Source organism: Pithys albifrons, chromosome 7 (genome assembly GCF_047495875.1).
Source record: "Pithys albifrons albifrons isolate INPA30051 chromosome 7, PitAlb_v1, whole genome shotgun sequence".
NCBI classification, from domain to species: Eukaryota; Metazoa; Chordata; class Aves; order Passeriformes; family Thamnophilidae; genus Pithys; species Pithys albifrons.
Window position 1 is genome coordinate 43175754 of NC_092464.1, and position 12546 is coordinate 43188299.

Genomic DNA, 12546 nt, shown 5'->3' on the forward strand with positions numbered 1-12546 from the left:
ACTACTTTGAACAACTATATCCATATGGATAAGGTTGTAAAAAAAAAAACCAACCCAAAACCAAAACACTGAAACCAGCCCTGATTTACCAATAAGGTTGTAAAATCACAATGTGAAAATTTAGAAAGAAGAAAGTTGCATAACTAACCCTGTATTTGGGCACTTGACACCTGAACACAGTCATACGACCTCTCAGGAAACTTCATCACAAACAGCTCTGAGTATGAACCACAATCACCCAGTTTAAGAAACTACGGGAGCCCTGAGCCAGTCACTGCACAAGCACAGTATGCCTTCCAGTATTCAGAACACAGGTGTGGGATTTTAAACTCATTCTCCCAAAGGACAACAACACACACAAAAAAATGGACAGCAAATTCTCAAGTCTGGCATCTTAGGCTAATTCAGTCATCCTTGCTTTAGGCTACTCTAGTCATCCTTACTGATGCAGCAAAGACAACGAGGACTGCCTCACAGTGAAAGCAGTTAATGGCCATAGAGAACCACATTTTACCTATTGTCACTGTTCCTTATATTCTGGTGATCATCCACTCTCTGAAATCTGCTTAACTGATGATGCTCGGTCTGTTTGGTAGGGTCACAGCGTTTTCTCAAGACAAACGAGATTTTTTTTCCCCAAACTGGAACTTCAATCCATATTCAACTCAATCCTTATTGACACTGAAGAATAAAGAAGGAGTGGTGTTCTTCATTTCACAAGTAAAACTTGGGATAGTTGCAGGAAGCCAGGATTCAAAATCAACATGGTTTTTAAGGAACTATCTTTGATTCTTGACAGGGCGACAATCTATTTTGTAAGTTTTCTGAAAAACTATCACCAGATTGGTCCAGATGTCATTATAACAGAAATTTAAGACTCTGAAAATACTGCTTGTGTGCCCAGGCAATCTGCACCTCTATGCAGACTTTTCCTTTGCTGCACATGGAAAACTTCACATCTATTACTGTATCTCTGACAGTTTTTATTTTAGCAGCACAGAACAACTGCATTTAGGTTACACTCAGCTCAATTCAGCAAGAAGCCATCCTTCAACTTTGTGTCAAATTCAATACTAAGACAGATGCAACTGTATAAGACATGGGATCTTCCCCTTTTTGCCTTGAGTCCTAATAATTAGAAAAACATGGTAAGTGCCTTAACTATATTTCAACTCAAAAAATTGCATATACACGTATACTTCAGGAAAAAATTCCAGGAGAATCATAACTAGGCTTCATTTTCCCCCAGAGAATAGCCTCTATGCATGTTCAAGCAATGGGCTAGTATTGGCATAACAAAGACTGTAATTTGCTAGTATTGACAGCATTCCAGATCCTCAACTAACCTCTAAAAACTCCACTTCCAACTTTTAAAACCATAATGAAAATACAGTATAAATCAATTTGACAGAAGGATTAATTATGGACCCTGACTAGGAAGTGTTTTGGAATACCACTAGTTTTAAAAGCCATTTACAGTTAAAATGTTACAAAATAATTGTTTTATACAAATAACACTTCATATAGAAAGCCAAATAAATTGTAACAGCTTGTTTTTTCTTGCCATTATTCTTAGGTGAATTTATTATAAGTTACTAGAAGACATGCAAAGTGCATGCCAGATGAGAACTCTATTTATAGCACACTAAGTCAGTCAGCAAACAGAATCTACTAAAAATATCCCCAATGGTATGCAGCACACCCACCCTTTGGGGACTCTTCACAGGCTGTGGTGGTCTGATTTTTAGACAGAGCAGACAAGCAAGAAGAAAACACCCAGGTAGGTCAGTTCCTAAAGACAACTAAGAGCAATAGAGGCAAATCCCACATAACACTCAGTATTCTCTTTGGCAGGCAGTCAGACACCCTGAGCCCTGTGAGATTTTCCTCCATGCCTCCTGATCTCTCTAGGTCAATACTATTCAATTTCCATGCAAAAAATAGAAGCATGTCCTGAGTGAAAGTGAGAACCAGCCTCATTCTTTCTATGGCTTACCCTCCCGTTTTTCAAGCATCAGTACTTTGAAGTCCACCAAACAACAGACATGAAAGAGCTCTGGATACACACCAAGACATCCTTATGAAAGTCGCAAGGATCATTTACAAAGGAAAGGTGGCCTTGGGAACATAAACACCTGTTTGGGGATTATATAACCACAAAAAATAGACAGCAAAACCACTTTTCTAGATGCTTAAAAAGTGCTGTTCTGGTTTACTCAGGTAACTGTGATTTTATACAAATTGTTTTCTTTTGATTGGTAAGATGCACGTCTTTAAAGATACTCCACAATAGAAACTCAGAGCACTCAAAGGTTTCTTTCTTTTCAAGACTTAAAAATCTGAAAGAAAAACATGCTTCATTACCAAAGTAAATGAACACAATCTGTAGAAATTACCATACATCTCTTCTGAAACTAATTAAGCTATTAATGGGCCGTAGACACACTGCAAAAAAAAATTTGAAAAAAAAATAAAATAGCTTGCATGCAACTAGCAGGGAAAACCTACCCAAAAATCTTCATAACTTTATTCAAAATGTAAAAGTTTCCTGCAAGAATAAGACAGCAAATCAAGATCATTTGCATGATCAAGTTTTCCATGAACAGTTGGCAAGAACAGAAGAGGAGAACTTACCCAAACAGACGTGTAGGCAATGTGTTCTAAAAATAGTTTTGTATTTCCAGCAGTGACAAAAGGCTTTCTTTATTAGACAAAGAAATTACTTGGGAGGTTGTTGGAGACTAGTCTGCAATTACGTGACAGAACATGAAGAGACACACTGTCAGAATATCAGGGTAGGATAGGTATTCAGAAGACATTAAAGAGGAGGGCCTTTGTTTGAACTGGCATTGCAAAGGCTCAATCAGGTATTATCACTGCCCTGACAGCCAAAAGAAATATTTATATATGCCATTACAATTAGGCAGTTTCCTTTTCTTCACATGGTTAACTATTTACATTTCTCCACAAATGCAGTGCTGCTATTTTATATTATTTGGCTTCTCCTAACCCCTCCCATTTACCATGCAGGAAGAGGAAAAAAAAAAGAGCCCTTCCCAGAGCCTCTTACACACACCTCAGTCTTTACTTCACTGCCCCAAGCTCCTTGTCATCACAGAGACCTGTTTCCAGCTGAAGGAAAAGAAAGATGGCTCCCAGGGGCTTCGTGAGCACTACCAGAAGATCCAAACAGTTTTTTTCGCTCACTTTGTCCAAAAATTTAACGTTTCACTGAGCTGGAACAGGCAGCTGGTGGTGTTGGACCTCTTGCTGCTTTTTCTTGGCCCCTCTTTAGGAGGTTTTACACCTGTGCTGCCAACCGGGAACTGTGTGCTGCCCACTGAATGTATGCGGGAACAGAAGAGTCCACTAAATACAGGAACAGTGAGACCCCGAAGGGGATCGGATTCCTCAAACCCATCTGCCAGAACAGCTCTTCTGAAACCCACTATCAACAGACATCCTTGGACTGCCTTTCCTACCACACTGGAATTTTCAATCTGTATTTTGGTTAAGGGGATGCTAACACATTTCCAAAATCTCACATTATCTTCAGAGACTGCAATGCTGACTCTTGACTCCCACTTTGAGGTCTGGCCAGTGCTATAACTGAATAGAAAATAAGGCACACATCTATCTCTTCCCTCTCCAGCTATGTGGTTGCAAAGTTACCTGTATGCATACAGGTATGTTTGTATTTCTCTCAGCTTTCAGACTGGCCTACATTTTAACCTTCTGCAATCAGTAGACTTCAGTCAGCCTCTTTTTTTCAAAGTGCACAAACATGGATATGATTGTGTTTCACTGGCGCAGCCAAGGGAATAGAAACATATCAAAACACCAATGCAGAGACAGCGCCTTCACTTTTACTGTTCTGCACCTTGTAAGACCTATGAACTGCAACAGCAAAACTATCTGAAAACACACATGGGAATTTTTTTTGTGTTCACAACAGCAAATAGAGATGTTATCATACCTCTAAAAAAGGGTGGAATTTGTTACAGCTTTTATTAGACTAAATCTTTACACTCTTTCCTCATTCTGAATGGTTAACAAGCAATTTAGAGAAATGTATCAAGGATTCACTGGCCTCCTTCTAATATAAAAAAATTTCCAACTGCCAGGAAGAGAAGGTATGTCAAGTGGTACCAAGGCATACAGGCTGAAACTACAGTAGCAAGTTTCAGTGCTTCAAACGTGATTCCCACAGACAGGATATCCCAACAGTCTTGCTGCAAGGCACAATTCACAACACCTCTCCCAGTCCAGGGGGCAAAAATCCCAGATTTACCCCAACCCCTTTGGCTGGCAAAATGGGAGCAGCATTGCAGTCTGAAGTGTTTAAAAGTTTCATGATTTCTCAAAGCAACAGTACTTTTGTCATACTAGAAGAAAAGGGCAAGAAAGTGACCAAAAGATAGTCATGCCCTACAAAAATAGCTGTTAGAAAGATGAAGAGAACCCCAAAAACATTTCCAAATGCATCATATAACTCAACAGATCTGACGAGAAACAAAACAAGATGTGGCTTTCTAGTCAGTTTGAAAGACATCTAAAAAACTTCTTTCTGAGAATTCACATCATTGTTCTACTGATATCTGCTTTCCACAATCCCAACTCGGAATTCAGGTTATAACCTTAGGCTTTCATAAACTTTCTTTTATAGAATGAAGAATCCATTCATTACTTCTGCCAGCTATTATTAGAAACAGATGCTACTATAACATATGTATAAGGTTCTACCCACATTGTGTTATGTACATTCAGTAGCTGGTGATAAATCCTGCACTGTAAAGTACTTCACAAAAAAAAAACCTGATCATTATTTGACTTAAGAAGAACATAAACTTTCTTCTCCTAATAAAGTTGAACAGATGCAACTTAATCTCCAAATTATTATTTCAAATCTTGACATATGCCTGAAAGCTGTTAACAGTTGTATCTGACAATGCTATATATTTAAAAATCTGTCCATAAATACACCATATAAAATTGTGTATGACTGTACACAACACAATCTGAGATTCTGTATAACACTTGCACAGTCTGTTCTCAATCAGCTTGAATGAAGGACTGATGTGGGAATTTAAAAAACTCAGTGTGAGTTTCGGCTATCTTCAGTTCAATTTTTATGTATTATTCCCCAAGACACTCTTAAGAAAAAAGAAGTTTTAAGGCTTTGTTGTCTTATAACAACCTTCCAAAGAACAGCTTTAAATACGAACACCAGAAAGTTACTTATACTAGACTAGGGGTTCTCACCAAGAATTCTCCCAGTTATGACCACCCAGAAACAGGTACACAAACATGAATCAGGTTCTAAGGATCTGTCAACATTTTAAGTGAGGAAATAACACATCAGCAGTTACCCAAAGCAAAAATAAAACCCAAAATACCATCCACTTTTACCTGAACCAATTGCTGCAGGCATCAATGACAAAAACAAGGCATACTGTAACTACAGCAGTAGCTTTGCTGCAGTGCTGACAGGCCATGCACCACTGTGTAATGCCTAAAAACACAGTGGAAAAACAACTGTGGATCTCAGGGACAACTCTTCCACACACTGTTCATAACAGAAGGTAAGAATATTTACTCTGGGGCTGAAAGAGAGGGGAAGTCTCATTCACTGAGGAACAGAGCAGGGAAACTACTGGTCAAAACTCCTGATAAGTGTTATCACCTTAAAGGAAACTGGAACTTGGCACTGTGTTGCAAGAAGGCTCTTGAATGTCACACACAGGTTTGGCCCCTGCATCTGGGAGTGCCGTAAGATCTTAGTGAATTTGGGTCTCACTCTACTTAGTGCTCTAAGCCTACTTCAGACATCCTCACAGCACAAAGCTAAACACACATATATTTTTTCTGTGAGACCAGGGCCTCTGATTCTTGAGTGAATTGAACTCTCCCTGAGATGAAATGTAAGTCACACAGCAGTATTTACTCCACTGTTATGTTGTTCATAAAAATGCACTACCCTGAGGTCAGTCAGGAACATGAGACCTTCAGTCAGGAAAGGCTGTTATTACTGTGATTTCTATTAAAGGAACATACTTTCCAAGACAGGGACATGATTTTTTATATTTTCATTCAAATGGCACATTAACAAGCACAGTATGAATTTAAGTGTGTTACATTGGAGGGTTAGTATTTATACACTACTTCAGCATGCAAAACAGCTCAGTAAAAGTGACAATAGACTATAATTTACTAATGGCAAATTAATGACAGTAATTCAACAAATGCAACACCCACGTGTCACTGACTGGCAACTCACAGAAGTTACTCTTATTCTTTTTTATTTTAATTCTCATAGAATTGCTATGCAAATCCTCAAAATTACTTTTTGCAGTCTTCGTGATAAAAAGAAACAATTCAGCTAATTTGCAAGTTACAAAACAAGGGAGGGGACTTCAAGCATGCTTATGATACACAAGATAAATGCCAGACACCACACCTAGACAAGCTTGAGCTAGTTACCATTAGGACAAAAACAATGCTTCAAATTATTTGTCACTATGGGGATGCTACTAATGCATGATTTCCAGTGGGGCTACTTGTTCCAAGTATCCAGTTATTGTAAGGAATCAAAAAAAAATAAAGCACACAACTAAATAAGGATGGCAACATTGAGTGTGATGTAGAGTAATGTATCATTGATAGCACAAAATCTGAATTGAAAAAAAGAGTACCTTTAATTGAGGCCTTCTTCATAGGTGTTGCAGTGTTAGACAATTAAATAATTATTCATCCCAATAAGATACACTAAGATTTTTAGTGAAGGAGGAAATAGATCTATGACCATCTTGTGACCACGTAAGGGTAGTGTATCTTGAAACTTGCTACTCATGCCCTTACCATATGACAGTACTTATGTATTAGTGAGTAGGTAAGGAGAGGGTACCTCTCCTGGCACTTTTCTTGCACTGGTAAAAGCAACAAGTTTTGCAACGTTTCAGCTTCTATCCTCTTTAATGTAACAAATTGAGAGATTTGCAAAGGACAAAATACCCTGTAGTACAGCAAATAAAAAACTATTATGTGGCATAAAAACATAAGATCAAATTCAGAGTTATTTTGAAGAGACCTTCCTGCATCTGAATAAAACTTTCTAGGTTACTGATCCTCATATTTACATTTAATGCACTCCCTCATGGCAGCAAAGCAGGTTGCAATACAATGTTTAAGAAAGGAGAAAAGCTTTCACCTTTGAGCAACAACTGGCTATATGTTCTACTAATTTCCTTTTGCTTAGCACAAGCTGCACAAGGCTTCATGGTAGGGCATCGTTTCACCACCAAGAGAAAGGCAAGTACCTTCTTCCTCTTCAAGCTACCTTGATAGTGTAATGAGCATCCTTGCAACAAAGCCCTCCTACTGAGCAGCTTGGTACTATGAGAACAGTAATATTTACTTTCTTAAGAGAAAATATTTTTTAATATAATAGCTTTCTGTTGACGTTCGACCACTGGGATGAGGCAGTTTTAGAAATAGGAAGTAACAGCTACGACTCTCGAAGTTAACACACCAACAACGTAGAGGCGGCAGGCCATGTGACTCAAACCTCACATACCCTGCGAGGGTCGGGCCGCAGACAGCTCTACTTTGGCTAAAACCTGGCTGAATTACAAAAAACAAGAAAACTAACCTGCTGCAAATGGTATTCACAAAGGTTTTAACAAGAACAGAGAAACACAGAAATTTTATATTAGCCTTAGGGAAGTTGGTTAGTGTTTAGAAAGGTTAAAATACATGTGTCTGTGTATATATATATATATACACATATATATTAGATGTATCAGTTAAATGCATCCATTGAAAAACTCAGCTTACACAAATGTTTGACCTATGTGAACAACGACCTTCAGAATAAGCTGTACTATAAGGAGTCAGCAACTTTGAAAGCAGCTAGCAACTAACAAGATGATTTTCAGCTTTAAGGTAAAGAGCACGGGCAGCAAAATGCTCATCCTATGCAGTCCAATGCATCTCGGTATCGCAGAAGAGACAAAAAAAATACAACTTACTCCGCGTTTAATACGCTTCTTAAAGTGCCTCAGCTTCTTGGTTATTTCCGAGTTCAGCCGAGTGTTTCTCCTGCCTCAAAAGCACAGTTGCCCATCCTCAAGGCTACAGGGTACCGGTGCTGCAAGCCCGTACTCCATCGGCACGGGCAGCTATCCGGCTCTACTCATCGCTGGGGAGGGGGCGGCAATAAGCAATGAAACTTACTGCAACTTCTGTTTATCGACTTTCTGAACCGAGAACCCGAGAACTTAGAGAAGTAAGAATCAGCCACACATTAATCAGTACCTAAAGAGGAGTTTGGTCCGATTTTAGAATAAACGGCGGAGACACATGATCCAATTAAATTCTAATTATGTAAGTAGTAGGCAAGAGTATTTACACAGGCACTGATTACAGCTATTAGAGTCTAAAGTCGCCGGCCGGAGACTCTCCGCTTCCTCCCCGCCGCGAGCTCGTTTCAATTTTAACCTCCCCCTTTCACAGCTCTCCCCCCAGGCGACAGGAGACGCCGACCCGAGAGCCCCGTTTCCAAACCCGTACCCCCTCCGGCGGACGCCAGTTTAGAGGAGCAGCCGCTGTCCCGGGAATGATGTCCCCGAGCCTCAACTCGGGACCGGGAGCCGGGGAAATAAGCACCCACACTCACTGTCCGCAGCCCCGCAGCAAAACCCTCCCGCCCCGCCGCTGCCCCTTACCTCCGAACAGGTGCGGCGAGAGATGCGCGGGCAGCGAGCCGATCACCAGCCGGGGCCCGCCGGAGGAGGGGCCGGAGGAGCCGCCGCCGCCGCCGCTGCCCGCCGCGGGCCGGTCCCGGCCGCCCTCCTCCGGGGTGCTGCTCACCGAGTCCTGCGAGCCGTAGGGACCGACGCTGTGCAGGATGTTGAGGGCGGACTGCGCCGCCCGGGCTCCGGAGGCGGAGGCGCCCCCCAAGGACCTGCTCCGGGGTGCCGACCCCGCGGCACCTCCTGCTGCTCCTCCGGCCGCCGCCGCCGCGCCGCCGGGAGCGGCATGGGGCGCCGCTGCCAGGTGCGCGTACCGCCCGCCAGCGCCCGCCGAGCGCCCGCCGGTCCCGTTAGCGCCGCCGCCGCTGCTGCTGCTGCTGGAGGAAGGCAGATCCCCGCCCGAGTACGCCCGGGTGCGGCCATTGGCGGCAGTGGGGCTGCTCTGCTTCGCGCCCATGGTCCCGCCGCCGCCTGGCGCTGCTGCCCGGTGCCCTTCGCCGCCGCCTCCCCCGCGGCGCCCGGCGGTGCTGGCAGTCCGGCCGCGGCGGGGGCGATCCGAGGCGCGGGTCACGCCGGGGAAGGGGAAGAGGGCTTGCCGGGGGAGCGGGACGGGTCGCTCGGTGGGTCGGTGTAGAGAGGGGAGAGCCGCCCGCCGGGATCCGGCTCAGCTGGCGGCCCCGGCGCGGCCGCTGCCGGCGGGTCTGGGGCGCCACCATGAGCTGCTCGGGACGGTGCTGGCTCCCGCCGCGCGGCCGCTCGGCCTCGCCGCCGCCGCCGCTGCTGTGCCCGCCGCCGCCGCGACCGCCGCCGCCATCCTCCTCCGCCGCCGCAGCTGAGCCTTGTGCGGGGCACCGGCGGCAGCAGCGCCGCCGAGGCCGCTCGCTCGCCCGCGGCGCGCCGTGCCCGTGCGAGGGAGGCGGGAGGGGGCGGGCGCCCGGCGCAGCCGCTCCTCTACCGTGTCGCCATGCTGGGGGCGGCACCAGCGGGCGGGGTGCGAGCGGTTACGGCGGGCGGGGGCCGCCACCGCTCCTTCCCCTCAGCGCCCCGCGGGGCACCCGCCCCCAGCGGCGGCGCAACGGGCCGGGCCCGCCGCCCCGCCCTGCATCCCGCCCCGCATCCCGCCCCGCTGCCCGCCAGGTGCGGAGCACCGCCAGGTGAGGCCCCGCCACGGCTCCAGCCGCGCCCCCCTCCGCGGGAGTTTGCCGGGGACACGGACACACAGACACATACACACGCAGACTGTGACTGAGCGGCTGCCCCGCCGGGCAAAGAGTGAAGAGCCAGCCCGCGGTGCCCGGGGCAGGGAGGCGGGCGCTGGGTCCGCTCTGCCCGCAGCCCCGGCAGGTGACGGAGGAGAGGAGCGGCTGCAGCGGGAGGCAGCTCCCTGGGTCCCCTCGTGCCGCTCGGTTCGCTGCCCTTGCGGCTCCAGCGAACGCCCGGATGCCCGACCTCGGGGCCCGGCGGCTCCCGCTGCTGGCAGGGCTCCCCGAGCCACGGGCTGGCGGCGAGGTCCGTGTAAGCGCCGCTTGTCCCCATCAGGAGCTCTCCCGGGTCAGGGACTTGCAGCCCCGGCAGTTTGCCCGAGTCTTGGTTTTCCTGGAATGAGGACATACCGGGATGTATAGAGAAGCTGGGCAAGAAGGATGAAAATCTCTTACGCCTTTGGTTCACAGGCGATACAGGAAAATCGTGTAGACCTCAGCCTCTCACTCAGGGAAAAACTCATGTTTTTACACAAGGATTGACTAAGCAAAAAATTTTGGCCCAGTGAATAATACCCCTGTGGATAACAGGCTTGGTTTGCTCGTGATAAAACAATCAGAGACATAAAATTATTTTCTTCTTTAAAGGTAAACGATATTACATGTTGTGTACATTGAATTTATATAAATGCAATTCCTACAGCCTGTCATCCAAGGAAAACTGCTTGGTTGTATGGATTATTGTCTGCAATAAAATAAGGTATGTCACCATCAGGCAGTGGTACACACCAACTCAGGTCTGTCCATCATACTGTCTCAGTAGGGACCCCGAGTACACTCACATCTGTGTCACAATGGCATATTACCCAAGCTATTTTACAATTAATACCATAAAACTGATCAAACCCTTAATATACAAAGTATTATGTAACATTTTACTACACATATTACATGTATATATAATTTTATATGTATTATGTATATATGATGTATTAATCTTAACATTTGCACGTACACATTACATCTACATGGAACATTACATGTGCACTTATGCTATATTTGATGCTCCTCCTCAGATGTGAATAAGCAAAGGGCCTCCCTTTCCCCATCTTTTACAACTGCATGTGGTCACATTCTTGCATCAGTGCAGCGCACAGCTGAATTTGCACGAAGAGGTACCATAGCTGGAGGTGGCACAGGAGGTTACTAGCCCCAACTCTTCATTCCAACACCACTTTTCTGGATAGCTGAGGCACTCTGTGAATAATCTGAACCCCATTTAAAGGATGCTGCTGTAAACTATTGCCCGTTTCAGTAAGAGGCAGTGATTGCACAGCTGTCTCAGGAACAGCTTGGTCCTTTGTGTGCTGGGTGCTGGGCAGACAGCTGGGGTCGATAATCGGCCGTCCCAAGCTATGTCATCCCCACTTGTGAATTATAAGCTGCTGTCTCTGCTAGCAGTGGTAGATACTCCAAAGTGCATCAATCATGAGCACTTTCTAGTTCAGTTTCCTATAGAAAAAAAAATCACTGAATACACTGTCTGCTCTACCACTGGCTACTTTTTAAATCCTTGTTCAGCTTCAGCCAGATCTCTCAGAGACATTAACAGTATAGAAAATAAATGGTTATGTAGCAGATAGAGATCCTAATGTTCCCACAGAAAGAAAAGCTACCGTAGGAATTTCTCTCTTGCTAGATTCCAAGAATTTGCTTGAGCAAAGGATGTTGCAAACATGACTCATAATTTCTGCTGCTCACAGAATGCCTGTGGCATGTTAAGCACTATTGGAGCAGGTTTAGAGAGAGCATGCTCAGAATTTTATGGAGTTTTTAAAATTTCCACTACTGAGTGCTAGGAGAGCTGGTCAGCTGCTAGAATAAAAACCACTTTGAAAACAGTACATTGCTACACAGTACCACAGCACTTTCTGTAGTTTTGGTTTTTTTTCACAGTGGATCTAAGAGTTGCGCAGGTATTAAATACAGATTATATTTGACTGTGAATAACCTTTTATTCAATTTAGGATTAATTTATAAAATCTATGGGGGGAAAAAAAGCCCTCAAGACATCCAAGCAGTTACTGCCTTACAGCCAGAAAATAACTTTTAACAGCACAGGATATGTCACAGAAAAGAAGTCACAACAACAGTAAAGCCTGTGTTCCCTTCTCAGAGAGCATTAGTGTTTCCAGTGCAATGTGATTTTTCTTTTTATATCTTTTTTTTGTGAGGCTTCAGTTTTTGTTTTGCATGTAGTACATATTTGCAGCTCTCTCATATCAAGTGAGAGTCAAAACAAGACACATATCTCAAAGAACACCTAGATCTTCAGAAAAGCAATGTGTCATGCCTCTGAGCCAGCTTTCTCCCCTCAATTCTTCCTGTCTCTCTTAAAAATTGTTGAATAGAATTTTTCTACATATTGAAATATGCTTTGCATAGGCAGCAGTACAGTATAGGCAGCCGTACAGTTAGGTTTTCAAGCTAACATTTCTTCTAACAAATGTCTGCTTGTTTTTGAGTCCTGTAGAGGCAAGTATCTGGCACTGTAACCTCCACCCATTTGTTCATTCACACACTCCAAAGGTAGT

At 44.6% G+C, this 12546-nt stretch overlaps 1 protein-coding gene across 1 annotated transcript in view; it reads right to left on the reverse strand.

The window, feature by feature from the left end:
• ZNRF2 (zinc and ring finger 2) overlaps positions 1-9709 on the reverse strand; it is a 54492-nt gene extending 44783 nt beyond the window's left edge. Inside the window, exon 1 of the mRNA XM_071561193.1 lies at positions 8724-9709. Within this exon, the coding sequence (XP_071417294.1) occupies positions 8724-9207 (484 nt within the window). The 5' untranslated portion in view covers positions 9208-9709. The remainder of the gene's footprint in view (positions 1-8723) is intronic.
• Between the last annotated feature and the right edge of the window lie 2837 nt (positions 9710-12546).